Source organism: Mus caroli, unplaced genomic scaffold (genome assembly GCF_978045245.1).
Source record: "Mus caroli unplaced genomic scaffold, Mus_caroli_1 scaffold_6, whole genome shotgun sequence".
Taxonomy (NCBI): domain Eukaryota; kingdom Metazoa; phylum Chordata; class Mammalia; order Rodentia; family Muridae; genus Mus; species Mus caroli.
The window spans coordinates 2,086,148-2,111,565 of NW_028227261.1; the positions used below are offsets into that span (position 1 = coordinate 2,086,148).

At 53.9% G+C, this 25,418-nt stretch overlaps 1 protein-coding gene across 4 annotated transcripts in view; it reads right to left on the reverse strand.

Moving 5' to 3' along the window:
* The window catches only part of Megf6 (multiple EGF like domains 6), a 106,716-nt gene extending 82,652 nt beyond the window's left edge, over window positions 1-24,064 (reverse strand). For 3 of the 4 annotated variants that reach the window (XM_085838531.1, XM_021160676.3, XM_085838532.1), the window contains exons 1-3: window positions 23,673-24,064; window positions 15,818-15,952; window positions 10,637-10,746 (exon numbers count right to left, since the gene is read on the reverse strand). In XM_085838531.1, the coding sequence (XP_085694657.1) occupies window positions 10,637-10,746; window positions 15,818-15,952; window positions 23,673-23,791 (364 nt within the window). In that variant the 5' untranslated portion in view covers window positions 23,792-24,064. Of the gene's footprint in view, window positions 1-5,928; window positions 5,973-10,636; window positions 10,747-15,817; window positions 15,953-23,672 lie in introns of those variants that run through there. The other variant, XM_085838534.1, reaches the window with a different exon arrangement.
* Window positions 24,065-25,418: the final 1,354 nt, after the last annotated feature.

The window sequence follows — 25,418 nt, forward strand, 5'->3', positions numbered from 1 at the left end:
GTTAAGGGCCTGTTGCCCAAACTTCATCCTCAATAATCCCTTATCTCGGGCTGGTGAGATGGCTCAGCAGGTAAGTGCACCAACTGCTCTTCCAAAGGTCCTGAGTTCAAATCCCAGCAACCATATGGTGGCTCACAACCATCCATAACAAGATCTGGTGCTCTCTTCTGGTGTGTCTGAAGACAGCTACAGTGTACTTACATATAATAATAAATCTTTGGGCTGGAGCAAGTGGGGCTGGAGTGAGCAGAGGCCCTGAGTTCAATTCCCAGAAACCACATGATGGCTCACAACCATCTGTACAGCTATAATATGTATTTATGTATTTTTATTTATACATAAAATAAATAAGTAAATCTTTAAAAAAAAAAAAAGGTAGGGACCTATATCCAGTGTACTGCAACTTCAAGTGTATTCCCTCCCTCCCTCTCTCCCTTTCTCCTCCCTCTCCGCTCTCCTTCCCCTCTCCCCCTTCCCCCTCTCATCCTCCCTTTCCCTCTCCCTCTTCCTTGCTCTCCCCCTTTCTCCTCTTCCTCTGTCTCTCTCTCTGCATATGTGTGTTTGTGTGTGTGTGTGTGTGTGTGTGTGTGTGTGTGTGTGTGTGTGTGTGTTTGAATGGTGAAATGGCAAGCCCAGACTGATCCTCTAGCGTGAAGATTACAGAGCCACAGGCTTTGGTTCTCTCCCCTCTTCAATGCCGTTTCTCTGATATATCGATATCTATGAATACAGCTCAGATCTTGGCCTCCCCACTGGCAAACCCTTCAGCAGGGCTCTACTAACTTGTCACAAAACCCTGTACACAGTGGCCCTGCCTGTCACATCCCACCCAGCTCTCAGCCTGCTTCCTAACCCCTGCCTCATAGTGGGATGATAGCTAGCCTTCCCTGAGCCAGAGGCTCCCCAAAACAGATGCCAGCCTCACCTGATCAAGGGCAGGACCTACACTGTAAAATGATGGCTGTCAGCCAATCAAGTGAACAAATTTGATGGTCAGGCAATGTGTCAGTTCATCTCAGGGAACAGGCAGGAGTCGACATTCAAAGGTGGGCACTTCCCATGGTGTGGCACACACAGCATAGATGGCACATGGGGTCATCTGCAGGAGATGACACCAATGCCCCGATTTCAAGATGAAGGTGCTTCAACCGAGAGGCTTGAAATGAGCTACATTTGTGGTAGCTCAGCGTGCTGGAAACAATCCACAAGGGAGACTCTCAGGGCTGGTGTGGGTGACACAGACTCACATACTGCAGGTGAGGCAGAAGCCTGTGTCAAGGGCAGCAAATGAAGATCTCCCAGCCCTGCCCAGCTCCCACCAGGTGGGCACATAATAAGGACAGTGGCTTTGTGGGTCACTGTGTCAGGACAACATGACAGTGGCAACATCACCTTGTGCTCTCCAAGGTGTTGGCACTGAAGCCACAGGTTGCTGTATTATTGGACAAATGTCCCTTTGAGGTTTCTAAGGTGGGAGCCTGAGGAAGTCACACCTGAGGAGGTCACACCTGAGGAGGCCTCACAAACATCAGACCTCAGCCTTACCTTCAGGAGGTACAATATCCCATAAGCAACAGGGAGAATAAAACTGTGAATAAAGAATACAGAGTGTGCGTGCGTGCGCTGTGTGTATATGTGGTATGTGTGTGGTGTATGTGGTGTATATGTGTGTATGGTATATGTATGGTGTATGTGTCTGTGTGCTGTATGTGTGAGTTATGTGTATGCTGTGTGTATGTGTGTGATGTGTGTGGGGTGTGTGTATGTGTGGTGTGTGTGTGCTGTGTGTGTGTATATATGTGATGTGTGTGGGGTATGTGTATATGTGTGGGGTATGTGTCTGTGTGCCATGTGTGTGTATGTGTGTGTGTAGTATGTGTGTGCCGTGTGTGTGTCTGTGTTCTGTGTGTGTGCTGTGTGTGTATGTGTGCTGTGTGTATATATGCTTTATGTGTATATGTGTGTGTGTGTAGTATGTGTGGTGTGTGTGTATGTAGTATGTGTGTCCTGTGTGTGTATATGTGTAGTATCTGTGTATGTGTGCTGCGTGTATATATGCTGTGTGTGTGTGTGTGTGTGTGTAGTATGTGTGTGCTGTGTGTGCCTGTGTGCTGTGTGTATGTGTGCTGTGTGTGCTGTGTGGTGTATGGGGGGGGTGTATGTGTGTGGGTAGTATGTGTGTGCTGTGTGTGTGTGATGTGTGTATATGTATGCTGTGTATGTGTTGATTTTAGCTCAGTGACAGAGTGTTTGCTCAGCAAGCATAAGGCTCTGGACTCTGTCCCTAGCATGGGCAGAGAAGGAGGTGACAGAGAAGGACCATCAGGTAGGCACTGTTGACAACAGACCACAGAAACTGAACCTACAGCATCAAGTATAGTAACATGCTGCATGTTATGATCACTATAAAAACACCAACCAATCTGCTGGACACCTGGGCTGGGCTGCCTAGAGGGCCTCCTCCTCGCTGCTGACTGGGAAGAGACCCTTGAGAACTCCCTCAGAGTCTGAAATGCAAGGTCAGATGGAGGGACCTAAGATCATGACCTCTGATGCCCAGGCTCGTGAAGGAACACTGTGAGTCCCCCATAGCTGGAGAACACTCCAGCGACCAGCTGCCCACTGTGTCCTCCCCTGATCCAGAGCCAGCCCCTGCTTACTCCTCTGTCTGGACTGCTGACACCTGAAACTTGCTGGGGTTGGTCTTGGTCGCATGCTCCACCCAACAGCCTCCTCTCTACCAAGAACCTTATACATATGGAATCCATTTCAGACAGCCCGTGCTGTGTACTATGGCTCTGGATATCCAGGGAAGGGCTAGGCAGGAATCACACCTGAGCAAAGCCCAACCACAGATGGGCCACAGAAGACGGAGGGGGGAGCATCCCCTGCCCCCTGGCCTCCACCTAGGATTGAGCCACCTGCCAAAGCCCTCACAGTGAGGCCAGGCCGAAAGCCACACCAAGCTTGAGAGCCTGAGTTCTGTCAGTGGCAAGGTCCAGGGACACACACTTCATAAGGGAGAAGCCTACAGAACTTCAGGCCACCCAGTTACCCAACAACAGTTGATAGAGCATAAATAACATAGCCTGAGCCTTCCAAAATGAAGCGCTTCGTTTGACACTCAGGACCACTCTGGGCTCCAGGTGGCTGGTGTCTCTTCCTGATCCCATGGCCTGTACCCCATGATGCAGACCCCAGAGTGAGGCCCATCTTCCCTGTCACGACAAATTCCCAGACTCCAAGCACAGTCACTATCAGCAGCTCCTAGAAGGGCTCTCAGGAGTGTGACTGAAGAGTGTAGCACTTGCCTGGTATATACAAGGTTGTGGGTTCCATCCCCAGCGTGGCAAACAGCTAACCTGACCATGTGGATAAGTGAATGGTGTTACACACACACACACACACACACACACCCTGACCTGAGGCCCTCAGGGAAATTCCCACAACTGTATCTCAGGTAACAGTGAGAGCTGCCCATGTAGATTTCAAGCAGCTTGGAAGAGGCTCCCAGCTCTCAGAGCCCTTCCGGGAAGCTCCTTCTCCTCCTGCCGGTTGGCTCCATCCAGCCTTGATGTGACTGTATGTGCCACTGTAGCTAGCTTGTTATGCTGTGTTTATTTGATACCCCTGGGAGGCCTGCTCTTTTCTGATGGGAGGCAGAGAGGAGGTGGATCTGGGGGAGAGGGAAGTGGGGAGAGACTCAGAGGAGGAAAAGGAAGGGAAAATGCAGATGGAACATATGAGAGAAGAATTTTTTAAAAATCTGTATTTAATTAAACTGTAAAACCTAAAATGAATGGATACATTTTTTGATTAAGTAAATAAATCTTAAAAAGAAAAAAATTTGCCATGGTCACGGTGTCTCTTCACGGCGTTGGAATACCGACTAAGGCAGGGAGTGTGGTAGAATATGCATATGCGTGTGAATTTACGTCATATAAGTGGGCACACAGTTACACAGGCAGGAGTGCGTGAAGCATCTCGGTGTGCACGAATCTATGTGAGGCTAGATACGGCTGGTTCACCCGGGTGGACTGCAGTCCAGGTACACATGCCTGTACTGTGCCATGGGAACCTAACAGGGTCTCCGTGGTCACGTGACCTCTGCTACCTCAAGGAAACAACAAGAGCAGGTCACAGTGGCACAGTGTGGCCCTGTGGGCTCTGAGAGCAGGTCTGGCATCCACGTGGGGGTAGGGAAGCCCAGGTCCTGGGAGTTGACATATCCAATTCCCACACTAGGATGCAGGGCTGACAGGCAGCCAGAACGGAAACAGAGAAGGAAAAGCAGAAGCTGAGGCAGGAAGCAGAGGGGAGCTGGGGTCCAAGTGACCTTCCTGCAGTTCCTCCCGCACATCCCTGACAGGCCAGCTGGAGACCCGGGAGTCCCAGGAGAAGGCCTGCATGAGCCACCTGCCTGACACACCAACAGCTGGATACCCAGCTGGTGAATAGGGTCAGAGGCTCAGTGCCTCCTGGTCCCCATAGCAACAAGTGCCTCCACCTGCCTACGGATCTAAAAAAATGCCTGGCCTCTTTCTGGACAGCCTTGCGTGTCACCCACCCTAGCACCAAGGAAGCAGCAGTGGCCAGGGAAGGCCAGGACCCAAGGAAGTCTGAGTGTTCACACCACAGTGTCCTCCAGACTCGAGTTGCCAAGAGTCAAGAGACTGAACTCCCTCCCTGCGGACACAGGGACCGGGGTGTGAGAGGCCCTGGGTGTCCAGCTCCTCAGAGGCAGAGCAGGTCTGAGTTCCCATCTGCCCAGCTGCCTCTCTCTCCCTTGACTGCTTTGACCACACTTCAGCTCAATGCTAGAATAAAGGGTTCCTGTCCAGGCCCTGCCTCGGCCCTCCACAGCAGTCTACACTCTTTACCCTCAACCTGTGCTAGCTCTGTTTTGGCCAGCGGTTGAGGACCAGAACCATGTGGTCAGTTAAATGGCACCTTGTAGCTGATCTGTGCTACTTTGTGGGCCCTGGACCCCAGATCATGGCTACCAGTTGTGACAGCTAGTCATGCCAACAGGGCACAATCCAGAATCACCCAGGGAAGAGAGATTCAGTGAGGAATGGTCTGGATTGCGTCGGCCGGGGGAGTGCCTAAGAGAGATTTTCTTGATTCCGTTAACTGAGATCCACCCAGAATGTGGGCTGCATCGTTGCATTTCGTGAACAAAACTGAGAGAGATCTGAGAGCACTGACAAGCATGTATGTACATTCATATTCTCTCTGTGTGTGTCTCTGTCTCTCTCTTTCTGTTCTCCCTCTCCCTCTCCCTCTCGCTCCGATGTCTCGACTTCTCTGCAGTGATGGACTATAGTCTGGAACTGTGAGCTAAATGAACCCTGTCATACTTAGGTTTCTACTGCTGTGATAAAACATCACAATCAAAACAACTTGGGGAGGAAAGGGATTGTTGCAGCTTATAGCAGGCTCGCACAGGTGAGGTGTCTAGCCCATGCTATCCAAGACCTGCTTTCTTATACAACCCAGGAGCACCTGCCCAGGGGTGGCACCGGCCACAGTGAGCTGGCCCCTCCCATATCAATCATGACTCAAGAAAATGCCCTACAGACTTGCAGTCTGATGGAGGCATTTGCTCAGTTGAGGCCCCATCTTCCTAGATGGCTTGTGTCAAGTTGACAAAACAAACAAACAAAACAAAAACAAAACAAAAAACTGAACCAGCAAAAACCCTGAAGCTAATTTTGTTTTTTATCATTTTACCAGTGAAACTAAGATACTAACACTAGGGTGGTCTGTCACTATGAGATGCTCAGCTGCCATTGCTTCTGCCACAGCCACGGGAGTCTCCTCCCTCCACCATCCTGATCTCATTCTGTTAACGTCAGCCTCATTTCCCGGATCTATACCTCATACTGGCTATCCTGCCAGGTCTTACACAGGTCCACACAAGGTTACCTGCACACACAGGCTACCATGATCCTGGGCAGGGCTATCGCCACCTCCAGCTTCATCCTGCCCCTGCTCCTGCTCCTGGTCCACCAACACACTTCTCACTCGAGAGAACTGCCCGCCCTCCCAGGAGGCCATGTGCCCCACCCCATGCTTCCTCTGTTGCATGGCAACTGTGGAGTGGCGTGCCCACACTGGTGTTCACTGGTACACGCATCGAGGCACTGTGCTACCTTGATACGGTGCTTCCCTTTCTGAAGACGGCCCTTGTCTTCAGTTTCGAATATGCTATAATAGGGAATCCACGATGCGTACCCTACAGAGAGCTGCAGGTCTGGAGGCATAGCCCGATTAGTACAGTGCTGGTCTAGAATGCACAAGGCTCGACTCTCAACATCACAGAAGCAGGGCATCGTGGTGCACACCTGCCATCCCTGTGATCTGGTGGGTAGAGGCAGGGGGATTAGAAATTCAAGGTCATCCTCTGTTGCACAGTGAGTCTGAGGCCATCCTCGGATATGCACGACTGGCATTGAAGGAGAGAGGGAGAGGTGGTGCCTGACTTTGATCTCAGCACTCGGGAGCCAGAGGCAGGCAGATCTCTGTGAGTTCAAGGCCAGCCTGGTCTATATGGTGAATTCTAGGCCAGCCAAGGCTACAGATTGATACTCTCTGTCTCAGAGCAAGAGAGTGAGGAAGGAAGAGATTGAGAGAGCGAGAGACAGAGAGAGAGATGAGAGCAAGAACACAAGCCAATTAGACATCCTTGCAGAGTTCTTTCCCAGTGCCCTTCATACCCTATGGAGCTGAGGCAGCTCTTGCCATTTGGTCTCCTCAGCCCAGTGGGCCCACACTCCCCAAGCCGAGCATCACCGAGAACGTTAAGAGGGAGCCCAAACTACAGCTTCATCCCTGCAGGTCTCTTAGGGAGTGGACACAGCGGGATGGGGATCTGCTGCTAAGGACTGGCACCTTGATGGCTGTGTACCAAGCCCCTTCCTTTGGTGGAAGGGGGAGGGAGAGTCCCCTCATAGACCCCCCAGCAGCTATGGCTTAGATATTAGGAAAGTCCGAGCAATCTTTGTCAACTACTTGGGATAAGAGCAGAATTCAGAGAAACAGGAAGCAGAAGGCAGAACAGCAGAAGGGGGTGCGGTCCAGCCGCACCCATGTCAGGGGGCCACAAGGGCTCTCGGGAAGCCTGGTAATTGGCCCCGACACCCCACCCAGCACTTTTTCTTTCTGGTCACCTCCCAGCCACCATCCCATAAAAGGTCCTGGGAGAAATCACAGCCCGATTAGCGGCTTCCTGCCATTCTCTGGCCTCCATCACTCCATCATCCCTACGCAGCAAACACTGTAAGGCTCAACGACCCGCAGGCTGACACCGTCCCCCTAAAATTTCCAGGTCGCATGAAGAAGGAAACTTCACAATGGCTGGGGAGGGGCTGGAGTTGGCAGCCGGGGCTCTGCCCTTCCCACTGGAGGGAGCTAGAGGTGAGAGAGGAATAGGGTGTACCCTAGCCCTTGAAATAAATGAGAATCTACCTCTCCTGCATGAGGACTTCTGACCCCAACTAGTTCTTGCCGTTCCTAGCTGGCGTGCTTACTGGGAGGGAGCTGTGGGCAGTAGTTTATCTTCACAGCTGACCACAGGGACCCAGACCCTCTAAGGGCTCCAGGCACTGAGAGGATCCGGAGACTTACACTAGAGGCAGAAGCCCTCTCCGCCTGCACCTGTCCTGGCCTCTCACTCGCAACAGTGGGAAGCAGAAGCAAAGCTGGAATGAGGCTTCTCAGGGTCCCTAGGTCACAGGATGGAGAAATGCAGAGCCAGACGGCTGCAAGGAAACCTCTGTAAGTATCTGAGCTCCACAGACCTCACTAAGAAGGGAGGAGCTACCCTAAACTGCTAAGCTGTTCTGGCAGATAATCCCCAGGTCCCATCTCTGGATGTCATGGCTTGACACAGATCCACCTGAACCCTCAGCAAAGTGACCCTCTGTGCTATCATCCCCACTACTAACAGGTATCCAGATCTCCTTTAATAATAGCTGGACATGTGGACACTGTTTGAGCTCCTACTGTATACCACCCAGTAGTCTCCATGAGAACTACGTCCACATACTCATTACGTCCACGGTTCTGAGATGGGCATTGTCAGACCTGTGTCACTAGCCCAAGCCAAGGCCTTGGGGGCTGACACTCCACACACAGATCACAGGGCATAGAAGGAACTAAAGCCAGGGCTTCCTGCCTCCCTTGCCCGGCTCATACAGGGTAGGCACCTAGCCCATTAGTGGCCACTTGTCGCACATTCCTGCCTGGCCCAATGCCTTCACACACAGGCATTCAGAGAGGCATGAGGGTGTGGCCAACAGCATGAGGCCGGCTCCAGAAGGACAGCTTTGAGAGGGAAACACAAACTGGATGTGGGACCCAGACCATGACCAAACCCCTGCAGACCCTGCCAACCAGCCACTCTGGGATGCTCCTCACCTATCTCTACACCCCATCCCACACTAACCGTCTGCTTACTCTCAGCCATGGGCTCCCCAAAGCTGGCACTGTCCCTAAGATCCCCCTACACACACACACACACACACACACACACACACCAAGCACTAGCACTGAGAAGCTGACGAGAAAGAAAATGGTTGTCAAAGGAAGGAGTCTGTGGCCACCAGGGAACGTGCTGGGCCTCCAGGCCCTAAGGGAGGGGACAGGCTCAGGTTGACACCTACACCAACCCCTCAAGGATGGGAACCAGACGGTGATAAACAAGGAAGGCGAAGAGTATCCGGAGACAGAGATGCTGGAACACAGGCTCTGCCGGGACCATTAAACAAACAAGGTCAGACCAGGAACTAGGAGAGTCCTTCGTTGAAAACAAGCTTCAAAACAAACAACTACGGAAAGCTCGGGCTCAGGCTCTGGGTGGACATCCTACAGTGGCTCGCAAGCTGCGTGACAGCCGGAACCCCACTGGTCTCTGGGAGATGCCCAGGGGAGGTGTCCCTCAGAGACCACAGCCTCATCAGTGCTGGGGAACCCTGCTCCCAGGCCAGGAGTTACAAGCCACCTGATCGCTCAGAGCTTCCACGTGTGGGTTACAGCCTGGCATCTGGCTCATTCACAAACAAGTGCACCTGACAGGACAGGCCCAGTGCTTCCATTAGCCAGACTGGAGACAGAAAGGTGTTCATGGCCATACTCACGGCACTGCCACAGATGTTACCCCCGTCATAATGACCTCATTGCCTACAAAAGCCAGCACCTGTACCCTAACTCTATCACACAGCAGGGAGACAGCCAGCCTGTATGGATGAGTCAAGCCTGGCTTGGCCTGCCTCTGCCCACCCCCACCCTGGGATGTTCACCAGATCTCAGGCTATGACTCAAAGGGGACATGGGGCTCCATGTTGCCATACTCTCTTTCCCCACCCCACCATCCTGCCCATCACAACCAGAAGCTATACATTAGCCCTGTCCTCTGGTCCCAGTAAACCCCAGAGCCCCACCTGCCTCCCATCCACCCATGCTCCATGCTCCCCTACTGTCTCATCCCATTAATGGCACCTCATCTGTCAGGCCCAGGGGACACCCCCTCAGAGCAGAAACTCAGGGGATTTCAATGCCTGTGCCCCACACACAAGCCACAGGAAGCAGGGACACAGCAGACAGATACAGAAGAAAGGGAGATTCTGGTGTTGGGCCAGAATACCCCAACCTGAGGGAGTGCTGGCCCATGGCCCAGTCTTGTCACCTCCAGGCTGGCCTCCTGCCCTCTTCCCTCTGTTCCCTTCCGGAGAGTGACTCACTTCCCTCCTGGAAAAAAATCAGCAAGCATTCTCTTCTCTGGTCCCTATTTCTCACCGGAGGTCACATCAGGACGAGGAGTTAAGTTTCTAATGGTGGGGACATGGGGGAGCCAGAATCCCATCATGCTTAACCTTCAATGTGAGGAGTGTGATTCCCAGACATACCAGTGGCTTCAGGAATGGCCCCTCCAAAGGAACACCACTCTTGCTTGCCAGACACCTGTCCCCACATCCACTGACAGCCACCTGTCCCCACATCTGCCAACCATTTGTCTCCACATCCACTGGTAGCCACCTGTCCCCACATCTACCTGCCAGCCACTTGTTCCCACATCCACCTGCTGGCCACCTGTTCCCATATCTACCTGCTAGCCACCTGTCCCCACAGTCACCTGCCACTTGTTCCCACATCTACCTGCTGGCCACCTGTCCCCACATCCACATGCCAGCCACCTGTTCTCACATCCACATGCCAGCCACCTGTTCTCACATCCACCTGCCAGCCACCTGTCCCATACTTGCATGCCAAGGCCTCTCCAGCAGCTGCCACAGCCATGCTCCATGGACAGGACCTGTTTCTTTGTCCCAGGTATGGGCAGATGCTCAGCTCTGCTTCTTCTCTGCTAGGGCAGCGCCAAGCCAGCTCTGCCTCCTCCAGCTTTACCAGACTATACTGGAACACCTTTTCTGTCTGAATTCTGCTCCAACAGAAGAGGGCAGGCAGAACTGTGGAACTGGAGGTCCCTGGGCATCTCTCATGTGGCTGAAGGCAGAGGCTAGAAGTATAGAAGCCATGGGCCAGCACCTAGAGAGTCAAAGCTAGGCAGATGTCCCCATGACACATCCTCTGTTCAGAGTTCTCCTGGTACCAGTTGAGAAAGAGTGACACTCACCTGAGAGGCAGCCTTCCTGGCCAGGCTTCTGGCTCCAGCCAGGACAGCACCTGAACACAGTGCGGGCCTCTGTGGCATACACCTGCCTGTAGCTCATATAGTACACAGTCCTGGAACAGAAGAGATAAGATGTATTGATTGATCAGTATGGGGTCAGCACTTCAGCTCACATAGCATCCCAAAGATAGGTGCTTGACCTCTCAGAGCACCCTAGATAGGTGCTTGTCCACACAAGGTGAGCAGGCTGGGGTGCCCAGGGAACTGGGACCCCACATACCAGTGCCTGGCTCCTGCTGTCTGCCTTCATCACAGGGTGGCTCACAACAGCCCGCCGAGCTACTGGAGGGTCCATCCTTCCCACCTCTGCCTGCCTCAGCCTCCTTTCCTTGCTCCAGTGATGACCGGTGGCTGCTGTTGCTGGTCATGAGCTCCGTCCAGTCTGGTCCCTTTGTCTGTCACTTCTGACACTAGGTTTGATCACTGACTCCCCCAAATCCATGTCTGCCTACAATGGGACTCACCTAGAGAAGAAAATCTGTTGACCCCATCATCAGTTAAGATGGGGACACACGGGGGTAGTGAATGGAACCCTGAGAGATGGGGCAACTACTGACACCCCAAGATAGACCTGACAGGATGGCCAGTGGCACAGAGCGGGGGACGGAGACAGCTGCTCCCTCAGGACTTCAGCCCTAAACTGGGACTTCCAACTTAAAAAACTTTCCTGTCTTTTTAATTTCTATTTTGTGTATGGGTGCACACATGCGTGTCATGCACATGTGGAGACAATGTTGAGTGACTTCCTCAGTCTTATTTTTTTTCCACCTTTTAAATCGGTCTCTCACTGAACCTGGAGTTCACCAATTGCCTAGCCTGGCTGGCCAGCAAACCCTAGGGACCCACCTGGCTTTGTCTCCTCAGCACTGAGTTGCAGGTATGCAATGCTACACCTGCCTAGCATTGTTTATGTGAGTTCTGGGGCTCTGAACACAAGTTTCTAATGCTTGCATGACAAACTTCACCAAACTTCACCAACTGAGCCATCTCCCAAGGCCCCTCCAGAGCTGTTTTTAGGCCACCTGATTTGTCAGCATTTGTCACAACAGCTCTAGGAAATGAACACAGATCTCCTAGCTTCGTACATCCCCCTGGGCTAGACTGTGAAACTTCCAGGTTTGTAGAGACAAGCTGCAAAGTAGACATAAAGAGGGACCAGGGACAGTGAGGTGGTGGTGGGAAAACAGGTAGAAAGAAGATGGTGACTCCCACCTCCTCCACCAGCCTCTAGCCTGCAGGGTCTACTGCCACAGGACCTAGGCCAACAGTCACAGGTCAAGGTCCCTCGAGGCCCTGGGGAATGGTGAGGTGGCCCAAGCTGTATCTCCAGGTGACAAACCAGCCTGTGCTTTCTGGGGCCAGCACACCAAAAGCCATGTGGCCCTAGGCTCTGTCTAATAAACAGGGCTGAGGCCACTTCCCGGAAGCTTGTGTTCCTGAACAGACTCTCCACATAGAAACTCTGGGAGTGCCTTACAAAATACCACCTTGGCAGGACATGAAACCACTTGCCCGGACAGAAACCGACCACAGCGTGAACAATATTTGGCAGCGATAGAGCACTAGAGCCTGGCCATCGTAAATATTTATCCCCTTGCCTGGGCTGCAGACAGGGCTGGGCTACGTGCGGCTCCCCCCGGACACTCCTCCACGAGGCCCCTGGAGGAAAAGATTCTTGGAGAGGCCAGGCAGCCATGAGAAACAAACCTAGCTCACCTTCAGGTAGCCCCAGCTCACTTGGGCTCTGTGGGGCTGGAGGCTGTTGGGGACCATGTCAGAATGGAAAGTTTTGGGACAATGTAGGAATGGAGGCTTATGGGGCCATGTCAGATTTGAGGCTGCTGTGGCCATGTTAGAATGGAGGCCATAATACTCTGAGCTTTCCAAGAGGGGTGCACGCCCCATGATTTGAATGCCAGCTCCTTCCATTCCTTCTCCCTTCCCTACTTTCTCTGAGTGACTCCTCATTACCCCTCAAAGGACCTCTTTATGTAGCTTAGACAGTTCCCAGTCTAGTGACCTGGCTGTCTGTCTGACATGTCAGGAAAGACTCTCTCACACAGAGACCCTTGAACTCCCTCTGGCCTCTCAGGCTGATGATGTCAGCATAGCCTCACCTGTCTTCGGTGAGGCCACACACCAACACCAAGCGCCCATTAAAAGGCGGATGGCCTAAGCAGTCACCTTAGCTTCATCCAGGTCAATACAGATGGGAAAACTGAAGCCAGAAAAAGTTCTCAACCTGGCCAAGCAAATTTAGTCTGAGGGGCTGGGATTCCAGTGCATCCTGGGATGTCTGTCCCACAAGAGCTCAGAGTGTTCCTCCCTCCCACCCCCCCCCAAAAAAAACAAAACAAAAACCTAGGGACTAGGGGAACCGCTCAGTGGTTGAGAAGGGATACTGTGAAAGCAACAAGACATAAGTTCGAACCCCCGACATCCATGTAAATGGCTGAGCATGGCTACACGTGCATGTGAACCCAGCACTGGAGGAAGGGGTTGAGCCAAGGAGCTCGCTGGTCAGCCAGCCTCGTTGTGCAGCGAGTTTCCAGCTCGGTAAGAGAGCCCAAAGAAAGAGAGAAAGACAGAAACAGAGGAACCCTCTGTACTGACTGGTTTTGTGTGTCAACCTGACACAAGCTGGAGTTATCACAGAGAAAGGAGCCTCCTTTGAGGGAATGCCTCCATGAGATCCAACTGTAAGGCATTTTCTCAATTAGTGATCAAGGGTGGTAGGGCCCACTGTGGGTGATGCCATCCCTGGCCTGGTAGTCCTGGGTTCTATAAGAAAGCAAGCTGAGCAAGCCAGGAGAAGCAAGGCAGTAAGTAACATCCCTCCATGGCCTCTGCATCAGCTCCTGCTTCCTGACCTGCTTGAGTTCCAGTCCTGACTTCCTTTGGTGATGGGCAACAATGTGGAAGTGTAAGCTGAAGAAACCCTTTCCTCCCCAACTTGCTTCCTGGTCATGATGTTTGTGCAGAAATAGAAACCCCGACTAAGACACCCTCTATAGCAGCACAATCTCATCATGCTCAAAGCCTGACATTACAATGTACAGTGATGTCCCTCGGGTTTGGGCACCCTCTCAGCCCACTGGTGACCCCACAGGTGGCTGAATTCATCACTTGGCTGTGTCACATGCTCAGCCTGCTGGAGGGCCAGCAAGACTGACAAGAGAGCCCACTGTGCCTCACCCCCTTGCAGTTAGACTTGATGATGACACGTTGTCTGACCTCACTCCCATATTAAACACCTGTGCCACTCAGGCCAGGCTCAGAGTACATCCCAATGTGGGCTCCGATAGTGAACCTAGGAAGAAAGACAAAGCCTCAGGGCTCTGGGTGGAAACTGAGGCCCCCACATGGTGTGTCTTTTCCAGCGGGGGGAAAAAAACAACGTCCCTCTGGGTCAGGCTTTAGAGAAGGGAGGGTGGTCTTGGCTTGGCTTAAGAGGGATAAGCTGAGGTCAGCATATCAGGACAACTGTCCCAGATGAGGATTGGGGGAACTTTCCCAGTGCTTGGGAAAGACAGCAAGAAGGATGGCAAGGTCTCCAGCATGCCTGTGTTTGCTGTGCACGGGCAGCTGAGGTGAGCCTGGCTGGTGTGTGTACCTTCTAACCTCTGTGGTTGGACCTGTCATCCTCTATAGGCACACAGGCAAATGACTCAGGGTCACCTCAGAGTAGGAAGGGCGAAGGAGGAAAACAGGTCGGTGTCCAACAAAGAGGATGCCCCCAACCATAGCAGACAGCTGCTCATCCATAGCTTTGGCCCCTACCTGGAGCCTAGAACCCGAAATGCCACATGGGACCCCCACCTGGGGCTGAACTTCTATGTTTCAGGCCAGAGTGTGGGTGAAGGGAACCAGATGCCTTGAACTGGGCAGAAATCCCAGAACCTACACAAGCCATCTTGAGATACCCAGAAAACCCTGACACAGATTCTACGTCAAATGACCATCTTCCACACCTACCCACCTGGGCTCTGCCCCTCCCACACACGCGCACAGAGCCAGGGAAGTGTGGCCCTCCTGGATAGTAGGTCATCAGCTACTTTGGACCCCTTGACTGTCACAGAACCTCCAGCCACAGGGCCTAAGGGCTTCCAGCCACCATGTCTTTCACAAGCTATGGGCAGGGAGACATAGCATGGAGGACCAACCCCTGCTTCACACACATGTGCACGCAGGACCATGTGAAGGGTGGAAGGAGAGGTACAAAATGTTGACCTCTGAGAATGGGAGGCTCCTCTTGACCCTCGGTCTCCGGGCCTGCAGCCTGTCACGCCATGGGGGCAGGAGCTGGCTATGCTCTGCAGGCCTGAGCAGCATGGCCCACCCAGGTCAGCTGCTACAGCCCCCTCAACCCCCACCCCTCAGCACTTCCCACCTCCAGACATTACCACAGGCGTCCTGGGCTATCCTGGGCAAGGACTTTTTCCATTACTATCCTACATGAGCCCTAATGGACAGCAAATACACACTAACGCTCGAGCGGCCCCTGGAGCTCCTTGGTCAGGCAGAGCTGGCCCAGGCACCCTATGAACCCCAGACCCAACAAGAGCACTGAGACGTCCTGCTGAGCACACTGCTTCCTTGTCAGAGACATTCTTGCCCTGGCCAGGGCTGCAGCCAACTCTACCACTTCCTCCGCACCCAACGATTCCACTCTGTGCTGCTCCCCACCGCCCAGCTGCCCAGCTTCCCCCCAGGTAGGCCCTGCAGAGGGCAGCTATGCAGAGGCACTCCTTAAGTTTGAGCTTTAAATAAAACGTTGAGCAATACGTTTTCACAGGCTTGGGCACAGGCCCAGGGGTCAGCTGGCTAAGCAGGAATCTCCAGCTGGAACCTCCTCTGGCTGAGCTGGAATTCTACCTTCTGGCCAATCAGCACTCACCCCCTGAGGGTCTGACCACCACCGGGGGGCTCCTCCCCACCCTCACAAGTGACCAGGCCTGCCTGAGCAGGCCTGCTAGAATCTGGGGTGAAAGGTCATGCCCTCAGTGAAGGGAATGAGGTCAAACCAAGGCGAGGCCCCAGTCCTAGCTGCCTGACCCTAAAGGTCACTGCTGCTGCTCTGAGCTGAGAACTGGTCCCCATTAGTTCAGGATCTCTGCCACGTACCTGCGCTCTTGGCCAACACACCATGCCTGCTGCCCGCAGCCAGACCTCCACACAGGCACTACGCGGCTGAAGGCTTGCACACAAGGCTGGCGGTGGCCCACCAGGGTCAGCTTCTGTTCTGCACACACGTGGGGCCTAGAAAAGATGACAATGACATTCAACTTCTCTACTGGCAACAGCTACGCCTCTACGCCTATACTAGGTATCCAACTATCCCATGCTAGACCACAGCTCATTGCCCACCTGGCATCCACTTGGGACTCCAGGACAAGGACACTAAGAAGGAATGGGAGCCACCACATCATCCACCGGGATCCTGAGCTGCATGGGGCACTGTCCCTAAGAAGCTTCAAGGTAGGCGGAATCCGCTGTCCCCTGTGGACAACCCAGTAGCTCAGGGCAAGAGGGGACTTACAGGCCTTGTTGGGGCTCAGGCTTGTTCCCAAACTTCAGGCCTCAGAACATCCTCCCTCACTGCTGGTACCTCAGAGTCTCCCTGGCATCCTCGGACTACATAAGGGTATGTGGATGTGACCCAGGAGTAGGGATGGGGACAAGCAAGTCAATAGAAAACCAAATATCCAGCCACACCTGGGACAGTGATTCTTTTTACATTTCTGCCCTCCACTCAGCCCGGAAGCCAGCCTAGGGAAGCACAGTGCCAAAGGTGGGAGGCCTAAGACAGCCCTCCAGGCCCACCAAGTGGAAAAAAGGGCTCCTGCCCTGTAAGAAAAACTCAGCTGCAGGGGCAATCTGCAAATGTAGAGCAGGAAAGATACACAAAACTCAGGCTCGCTCAAGCCTGAGGGACCAGAGGAGGCAAAGGCAAATTGTGGGACCGAAGACAAGACCCACTGCTTTGGACCCGGCCTGGGGAGCAGGTGAGTACCCGACATGGCCCAAGGAACAACAGGGAGCATTCGACCCTCATGGCCAGGCTTTGAGCTCAGTCCCTAGCACAAAGCACACTCACACAGACCAGAGTAGCTTTCCAATCTGGTGCGTACTTACAAAAAACCTGGCAATCCTCTACACACAGCCCCTCCCTCCCTCTCTCTCTCTCTTCAGGGCACAGAGTAAGCAGGGGCCACCCATCCCTCCTACCCTAGCTGAGGTCCCTGCTCCATCAGGGGCCTTGCCTCCGGCCTCTGCCTCTACCCCCATACTCCTACGGGGCCTCGCTCATCACAGCGACTGCTGGGTGCTGTCCAAAGTTCAGCACTTAAGAGACCGAGACCACCCCAACCATCAGCTCTGGCCGCAGACCAGCCACCCCCAGACGGACGTTCTGACCCAGAGGTCTTTACTTTTGCTCTTTCCCTGGCTCTGCTGGGTGGGAAGCCACCCCCACAGGGGAGTGCACGGACCAACTGCAGACAAGATGAAAGTACAAGACAGACATCAGGGGCTCCCAGCACTGAGCAGGTCTGCACCCTCCCAGCATGAAGCCAGGTCATCTAAACCCTAGCTTTCCATCAGTCACAGCACAGCCATAGGCACAGGGCTGTCATAACTCATCCTACAACCTCCTGAGGGACAGTCCCCACTGTACCTCCCCCAGTCTCCCAAACCTCCCATCTAGAGCAGAAGCTAGCCATGCCAAGCCTGGGGTGAGTGCAGGGGAAAGACTCTCAGGTCCCAGGATGAAGCAGTGGGATCTGGGTTATGCTGTAAACCCCACATGTGCACTGCCAGGCGGGACCCCATGGCCAGGCGGGACCCCAGACAGGACCGAGCAGCTGTGAAATTCCAGAACCTGATGGGAAAGGTTTTTTGCCACTTCACAGAGTCAGTTCCCCAGGGGACAGACCCCCCACCCCCCCCACCCTCTGCCTTGCTGATACCAAGCACCCTCTAGGCATCACCCCATGGGGTGCCCCTTTCACCACCAGAAGGAAGGTGGCAGTGACTACCTGAATTGTTTTAAGACCACTTGCTAATCAGACATGGCTGGCACCTGGACCCAAGACCCAGCCTCTTCCTGAGCTGTGCTGTGCCTCTCAGATAGATGGCCAGCTAAGAATATTGAACCCAGACTTTAAGGCGTGTTGTGAGCAGGGGATCCCAGGCTAAGAGTATGGGGACAAAGCCAGGGCAGGGTTTTGCACAGGGTGGTAGTTCCCACACAGGGAAAGCCCTCCTCAGCCTTCTCTGGCCTGGGTCCTGCCCTCACTTTTGACCCTTGTGGCCCACTTTGCTGTGTGCCCACAGGAGACTGCCCTCTATGGGACCCCTGAACGTATGGAAGTTCCACTGAACACACACACTCACACCTGCCCTCTAGCTAGTGGCGAGTGTAGCTGATTGGAGGCCAACAGGAGATGGGGCCTAGGAGAAGGGACACCGGGTCTGTCTCCCCAGCTACTTAGAACTCTCCCTGCCAGTGGTGGCTGTTCTACTATGACCACAGAGTAGCTCTTCTCTCTGTCTCTCTGTCTCTCTGTCTCTCTCTCTGTCTGTCTCTGTCTGTCTCTGTCTCTGTCTCTGTCTTTCTCTCTCTCTGTCTCTCTCTGTTCCTGTACCTGGTCTGCACCTAAGGCCTTAGAGAGCAACATGGCTGGTATGAGAACATCTGTGACATGTAGAGAATGTCACTGGCTCCAACCATGTGACGAGGGTCTGCAGGAATCTACATAGACAGGAGAGCAACCCAGAGGCTTCAAAGCTCTTACAAGAGCCCAACAGGGCAGTTTAATGGCATGAACGAGGGGTTGGGATGGCACAGTGCCTCTCCTAGGAAGTGTGGGCTAGCATACATGGTGGGGGATTCAAGCTCTTCAGCAGGTCAAAGGCATCTTTCCGTTCCTTGCCATCTCATGCAGCTTCCCACAAAGACAGGAAAGGAAAAGCCCAAACCACAAGGTGGACCCAGTGCCATCAGAGGGAGGGGACCTCAGCCCAGCTGCAGAGCCTCTGATGAAGGATGGAGTGGGGCTCCAAGAAGCTGGCAGTCTTTGCAGGAGCTAGAGGCCAAGGAAGCTCATGGCAATGACACCCTTCACCAAGGTGTGGAAGCGGGAGGCACACTGTCTCTGTAGCTTCAGGAGGAAGATTTGTCTATACCTCCCTCATTTGCCTCATGGATCACCCCTGGCCTGGGTACAGCAGGCACACGGGGAAGTGTCAGGCTTTGAGGATAGGAGCCCAGTGGTTGTCTGGGGCATGTCAACACTGTGAAAAGGCAGATCAGAGAGAGACCCTCAGGTGCTGCCTGCCAGGCACATGACCAGCACAGGATGCTCAGCAGACACACAGTCCTTCCCCTGCTACACACACACACACACACACACACACACACTCCACCCCTCCCCCCACCCCACTCTGTAGGCACAACAGCTCCTGTCTTCTGGGGCATCTGGTCATTCACCATCCAACCTCCTCACATCCTAAAGAGGGGCTACTTGAGAGATAAACTAGAGGAAGCCTCAGTCACAGAGAATGTGGCTGTTTAAGCCCTCCGGGCCAGTATGCCCAAAGAGCACCTTGCAAGATGGAACTTGAGTTGGTGGGGGTTGCCTCCTACCTGCCTGGGTAGTAGGGGAGGGTCAACATTGTGAGCTGATTCCAAAGCCCCAGCACTGGGTTTCTCAGCCTAGCTGCCCAAAGGGGCTCCAGACTGGGGGAAGCCCTGTGCTTTGAAGCTGTATGTGAACAAGCGGCTGGCACAGCCTCAAACAGAGCTGGTCGGAGCTTCAACACATGGGCAACCTCTCTCCATCCTCCACAGGGCTGCAGGGAAGCCCTTAAGGAGTGATGCCAACCTTGTGCTGATCAGCAATCATTCCCACCCCAGCTGAAGCAGGCAGGTCATACTTCCTCCAAGCTGAAAAGTCACTTAGAGGCAAAAATAAGTAGGTGGCCATGCTCCACCCACTGACTCTGAGCACCTGTGGTCAGCAGCAGTCAGAGAATCACCCACGCTGTTCCAGCAGACTCATGGGGGTCTACGGGGCACCTGGGATGGGAGTGAGAGCTGCTCTAGAGCCCACAGAGGCCCATGGCTTGCACACCAACTGTAGGGGGCCATGGGCAGGAGGATGAAGTACTGTGAAAACTCTGCAGTTATCAGTTCAGGAAAACTGGCTGTTTTAGTCAGGGTTTCTATTCCTGCACAAACATCATGACCAAGAAGCAAGTTGGGGAGGAAAGGGTTTATTCGGCTTACACTTCCATACTGCTGCTCATCACCAAAGGAAGTCAGACTGGAACTCAAGCAGGTCAGAAAGCAGGAGCTGATGCAGAGGCCATGGAGGGATGTTCTTTACTGGCTTGCCTCCCCTGGCTTGCTCAGCCTACTCTCTTATAGAACCCAAGACTACCAGCCCAGGGATGGTCCCACCCACAAGGGGCCTTTCCCCCTTGATCACTAATTGAGAAAATGCCTTACAATTGGATCTCATGGAGGCATTTCCTCAACTGAAGCTCCTTTCTCTGTGATAACTCCAGCTGTGTCAAGTTGACACAAAAATAGCCAGTACAATTGACCCCTTGTCAACTTGACACACAAACACATCACTAGTAAGCCTCAACCCTTACATTCTTATTCATCCCCAAGATCTAAATAACTTTAAAAGTCCCACAGTCTTTACATATTCTTAAAATTTCAATCTCTTTAAAATATCCATCTCTTTTAAAATCCAAAGTCTTTTTACAATTAAAAGTCTCTTAACTGTGGGCTCCACTAAAACAGTTTCTTCCTTCAAGAGGGAAAATATCAGGGCACAGTCACAATCAAAGCAAAAATCAATCTCCAACCGTCCAACGTCTGGGATCCAACTCATGATCTTCTGGGCTCCTCCAAGGGCTTGGGTCACTTCTCCAGCCATGCCCTTTGTAGCACACACGTCGTCCTCTGGGCTCCAGATGCCTGTACTCCACTGCTGCTGCTGCTCTTGGTGGTCATCTCGTGGTACTGGCATCTCCAAAACACTGCATGACCCCTTCAGTCCTGGGCCTTCAATTACAACTGGGGCTGCACCTTCACCAATGGCCTTCCATGGCCTCTCACAGTGCCAAGCCTGAGCTGCTGTGTGACCCCTTCATGCCTTCAAAACCAGTACCACCTGGGTGACCCTTACACATTACCAAGTCCCACTGCAGAAGGAGTACAACCTTGCCTATCTCTGCAACACAGCCTCTTTGTGCTTTCAGAAAACACTTCCCAGAAGATGTCACCTCAACGATGCTGGTCTCTTCTTAATCACTGCTAATTTCTTAGCTCCAGCTAACCAGCATCAATAGTCCCAGTAATGCAAAGTTTTTGCTTTAGTAGTTCTGGTATCTTGTTAATCACAGCTGATTCTTCAGCCCCAGCTAACCAGAACTACAAAATCTTCACAATAAAAACAGCAATGGCCCTGAAAAGAGTCTTTAATTTTTCCCTCTGAAATTTCACAAGCCAGGCCTCCATCTTCTGCACTGTTTTCAACATCATCTTCCAAGCTCCTACACAACATCTGACAGAGCTCTTAACACCGAATGGGTCTTCTGGCCCAAAGTTCCAAAGTCCTTCCACAGTCCTCCCCAAAACATGGTCAGGTTGTCACAGGAATACCCCACTCCTGGTACCAATTTGTTTTAGTCAGGGTTTCTATTCCTGCACAAACATCATGACCAAGAAGCAAGTTGGAGAGGAAAGGGTTTATTCGGCTTACACTTCCATACTGCTGCTCATCACCAAAGGAAGTCAGACTGGAACTCAAGCAGGTCAGAAAGCAGGAGCTGATGCAGAGGCCATGGAGGGATGTTCTTTACTGGCTTGCCTCCCCTGGCTTGCTCAGCCTACTCTCTTATAGAACCCAAGACTACCAGCCCAGGGATGGTCCCACCCACAAGGGGCCTTTCCCCCTTGATCACTAATTGAGAAAATGCCTTACAATTGGATCTCATGGAGGCATTTCCTCAACTGAAGCTCCTTTCTCTGTGATAACTCCAGCTGTGTCAAGTTGACACAAAAATAGCCAGTACACTGGCCAAAGAGATGCAGCAGCTGTGCCAGGCCCTGCCAGCTCATCGGAACTCCCCAGGAGAGAAAGGCAGCAGGGCAGAGAGGATCAGCCAAGAAGTATTTCCTAGGGTCCTCGGCTGCCTTCCCAGCACCCCTCCCCTGCTCCTCCGAGTTTCGGGGAACTAAGAGCAAACCTGCAAGGTCACCTCTAAAAGCTGGTTCTCATGGCTTCCACCTGCTGTGCATGTGTTCAGAAAATTAAGCAGCTCCTCCCACAAAGCCCACGGAGATATCACCACTGATCCGGCCAAATGAAACTGCCTCGCCAGCTAGAGCCCCTGTGCAGATGCCCAAGAGATGTAGGTCTGGGGGAAAGAGCCAGGGCTTTAGCCCAACCTGGAACTCAGATCCACCCAAAGTGGACAATCTGAGAACACAGGCTTATTGGGTTACAGAAGAGCCAGCAAATGGATGCACAGGCTGCAGAGATGCAGCCACTTCTGCAGGAAGAAGGGAAGGCAGTCTCTGGAAATTGCATCAAGAGGAAGAAGAGTCAGGCTCTCCCGCTACCCATTCACAGCTAATTCCAACAGCTTTTTTAACAGCTAAAGGCTTCCTGGGCCCAGGTGAGCAGGACACGGGCAGCAAGCCCTTGGCTCCACTCCCAGGGACAGAGCTGGGTGGGGAATCCATAAAGGGCCAGCAACAGTTTCCACTCGTGCCAGATTGCATCCACCCAACTGGAACCTCAGGAAGCCCGTGTCTGCAGCCCCTCTCAACCATGAAAGAGACAGGCAAGCTGGCAGTCCTAGCCCACCACACTTAGTGCAGTAATCATTCTAGGACCGACGCACCCTCGGGGCAAACTCAGTTAAGAGGAAGGAGCTGCGGAAGTCGGGGACATAGGTTGCTTCTGTTCATAGACGAGAGGACCCCAACTCAGATTCAGCTCTTCTTTGTAATGGCCACAAAGACCAAAGCAAGACCCAGGGAGGAGGTCCCGAGGGCACCTGTCCCAGTAGGAAGCTTGTCCTCTCATTCCCCAGGGAATCACAACACTGTCCTCATGGCCAGGTACATGGTGGATCCGTCAGTGCCAGCCCTGGACAGAAGCAGCAAGTCTCCTCTGTGGGTGAAAGTATGCCTGAACTGGCAGAGTGGAAGCCCCAACCAGGGCCTGAAGGGTCCCTGGTCCACTCCCCATGCCGCCCCAGCAGCCTTGCCAAGTTTACAAGGCTCCACCTTGCACCCTGCAAGGAAGGGCTGGTGAGGGGGGCAGGCCTCTCATCTGCACATCCACTCTCAGTCTCACTTCGCACCAGTTTTCCTTTGAGGCCAACAGAGGGGGATCGCTTTGCAGTTTAAGAGAGACCGCTAACTGGCCTGTTGGGGAATCATCTTTCAAAATTAAATCCGTCGCCGCTGGCTCCCTGACCCTCTCTTCCTGCCCATTCTAGTACTGAATTCCTTCTCCTGAGGCCCCAGAGCGCACGTGTTTAACACACAAAACAGTGCTGGCAGCCCCTTCGGGGCACCCCCGCCCCTGCGCAGGCCCTCGGACCCCAGGAGACCAGCTTGCGGAGGAAGTGGGACCAGGCTGCTTCCTCTCAGCCGCCTCCAAGCTGGCTCCCCAGCTGGACCCTGCGCCGCAGGGGTTTGGATTCCTCACCTCTCCGGAGTTCGGCATCCGTCTAAGTCTGCAGGACCCTTGCTGCAGAGGCGGGAACCCGGAGGCTATGGGCCCTGCGGCAGACTCGAGGGCACCAAATCCAGTCCGGGACCCTGGGTCTAAACCATCCCCTCCTCAGTTAAAGCAAAGAGCCCATTGTTTGTGGCCCCAGGGACAAAGCCCCGAGTTCTGTCCGGGTCAGCATCGCCGCCAGGAGCCTCACGACTCGCGCTACTCACATGCTCGGCTGCAGCGGGCGCGGGGGTAGCGGCTGGGAGGCTGCAGGCACGGCGGGGAGCAGCAGCAGCGTCAGGGCCACCACGCGCCAAGACGCCCTCGCCTCCACCCCGACAGGCATAGTGCGCGCGGTCGGCTCCCACTCGGTCCTCGGCTCTTCGACTCACAGGCGGCCCTTACAGCCAGTAGACGCTGTCTTCACGCGCGCCATACCCCGGAGGACAGCGGAGCACCACAACCCAGTCGCGCCAGGTGCGGGGCGCGAGGTTCCCGCAGGTGCGGATGGGGCAGTTGCCCGGACCTCCGAGACCTTCGCGCTCGGTTCGGCGCGGGCAGACACTTGCCGGGAGTGATGGAGAGCAAACTCGGAGCTGGCCGCAGCAGACGTCAGGCCCGCCCGCCGCACGCCCCCCGGCCCGACCCCAGCCCCCTCTTTCCCGACCCCGCTCCCGCCCCTTTTAGCCCCACCCCCAGCCCAAGCCACGCCCGTTCCGCCTTCGGCCCCGCCCAGACAATCCCAATAGGGAGAGCCCACTTCCAGCCCCGCTTCAGCCCCTCCCCTCTCCGGCTCCTGGTCCTACCTTTAAGGCTAAGCTAACTTCCCAGTACTTTCCCCTAAAGCTTTCCAATTTCACTTGCGCTCCCTCTCTCTGCAACTGAGAGTCCCAGGTCTGACCCCAACCAAGTGAACAATCCTGTCGAATCTGCGCGGCCCATACTTCGTAAACACCGCTCTATCCAGATCGAGACCTCTGCAAGCGCACCCTTGGATTCTTGTCGTGGAGCTGCAGTCACCTTCCCTTGGCCCCTCGTCCGCGCGCCCGCCACCGCTGTCCCAGAAGCAGGGAGGGATAGTAGAGGGGGAGATAGAGCGGGGACAGCCTCTGAGTGCCTCTGGGCACTTCCTTTGGGTACTGACTTTATTAGGTAACACACCACCCTCTGGGCTTTCGTATTCCCAGTTCTGTACTGAGTGCTTTGGGACGGTAGCATGGGGTAGAGTGGGCGTGTAGGTCCCACCAGGCACCTGCATAGGGGTCTAGGAGGCGAGGCAACTCCCTGCACCAGGTATTTATTGTCTTTTAAGCCTGGCTTTGATTTGATGTGACTTTCTCCGCGGTTAGGGGCAGACTGACCAGCGCTGTACGTGGCATCTCTGAGGCCAGGACTTACCACACACTCAGAGGGGCTCTTTGTGAAGCTGAGCTGGGAGAGTCCCATGAGGGTATGGTAGCGGACCTCACTAGTTGGAGATAGTTGTGTGAGGATCAGCCCCTGCTTGTCCTACTGGAGAGGTGTGCCTGCCCTTTTACATGATGGGTGGACCCAGCCTGCCCTCCTCCACCATCCCTGAGGAGTGCGGTAGGTGTTCCAGCCTCCTCTTCCCCTGAAGCAAGTGCTTGAGGGGGCCTTTGGCTGGGGGACCTGGAAATGCTCCTGCAAAAGTTCGCATTTCAGAAGACTTCGGGTCTCATTACTGGGCAGGTGCTGTCAGTTCAGACCTGCTGCTGGCCCAGATGGGGAACCGAGGGCAAGGAAGGGAGTGGAGCGCCCTGCTTCAGTTTAGAAAACTCAGGCTTCAGATCTGAGCAGTAAACATAGAGGAGTATGGCCTCAGGGGAAATAGAGAAGGGAGGGAAGTAAGGAAGGAGGGAGGGAGAGATGGATAGACAGATACTGGAGGGCAATGGGTCCTGGAACTTGCCACCTGATGCCCCAAACAGGACCCCAGTTTGCCCTGCATTGTT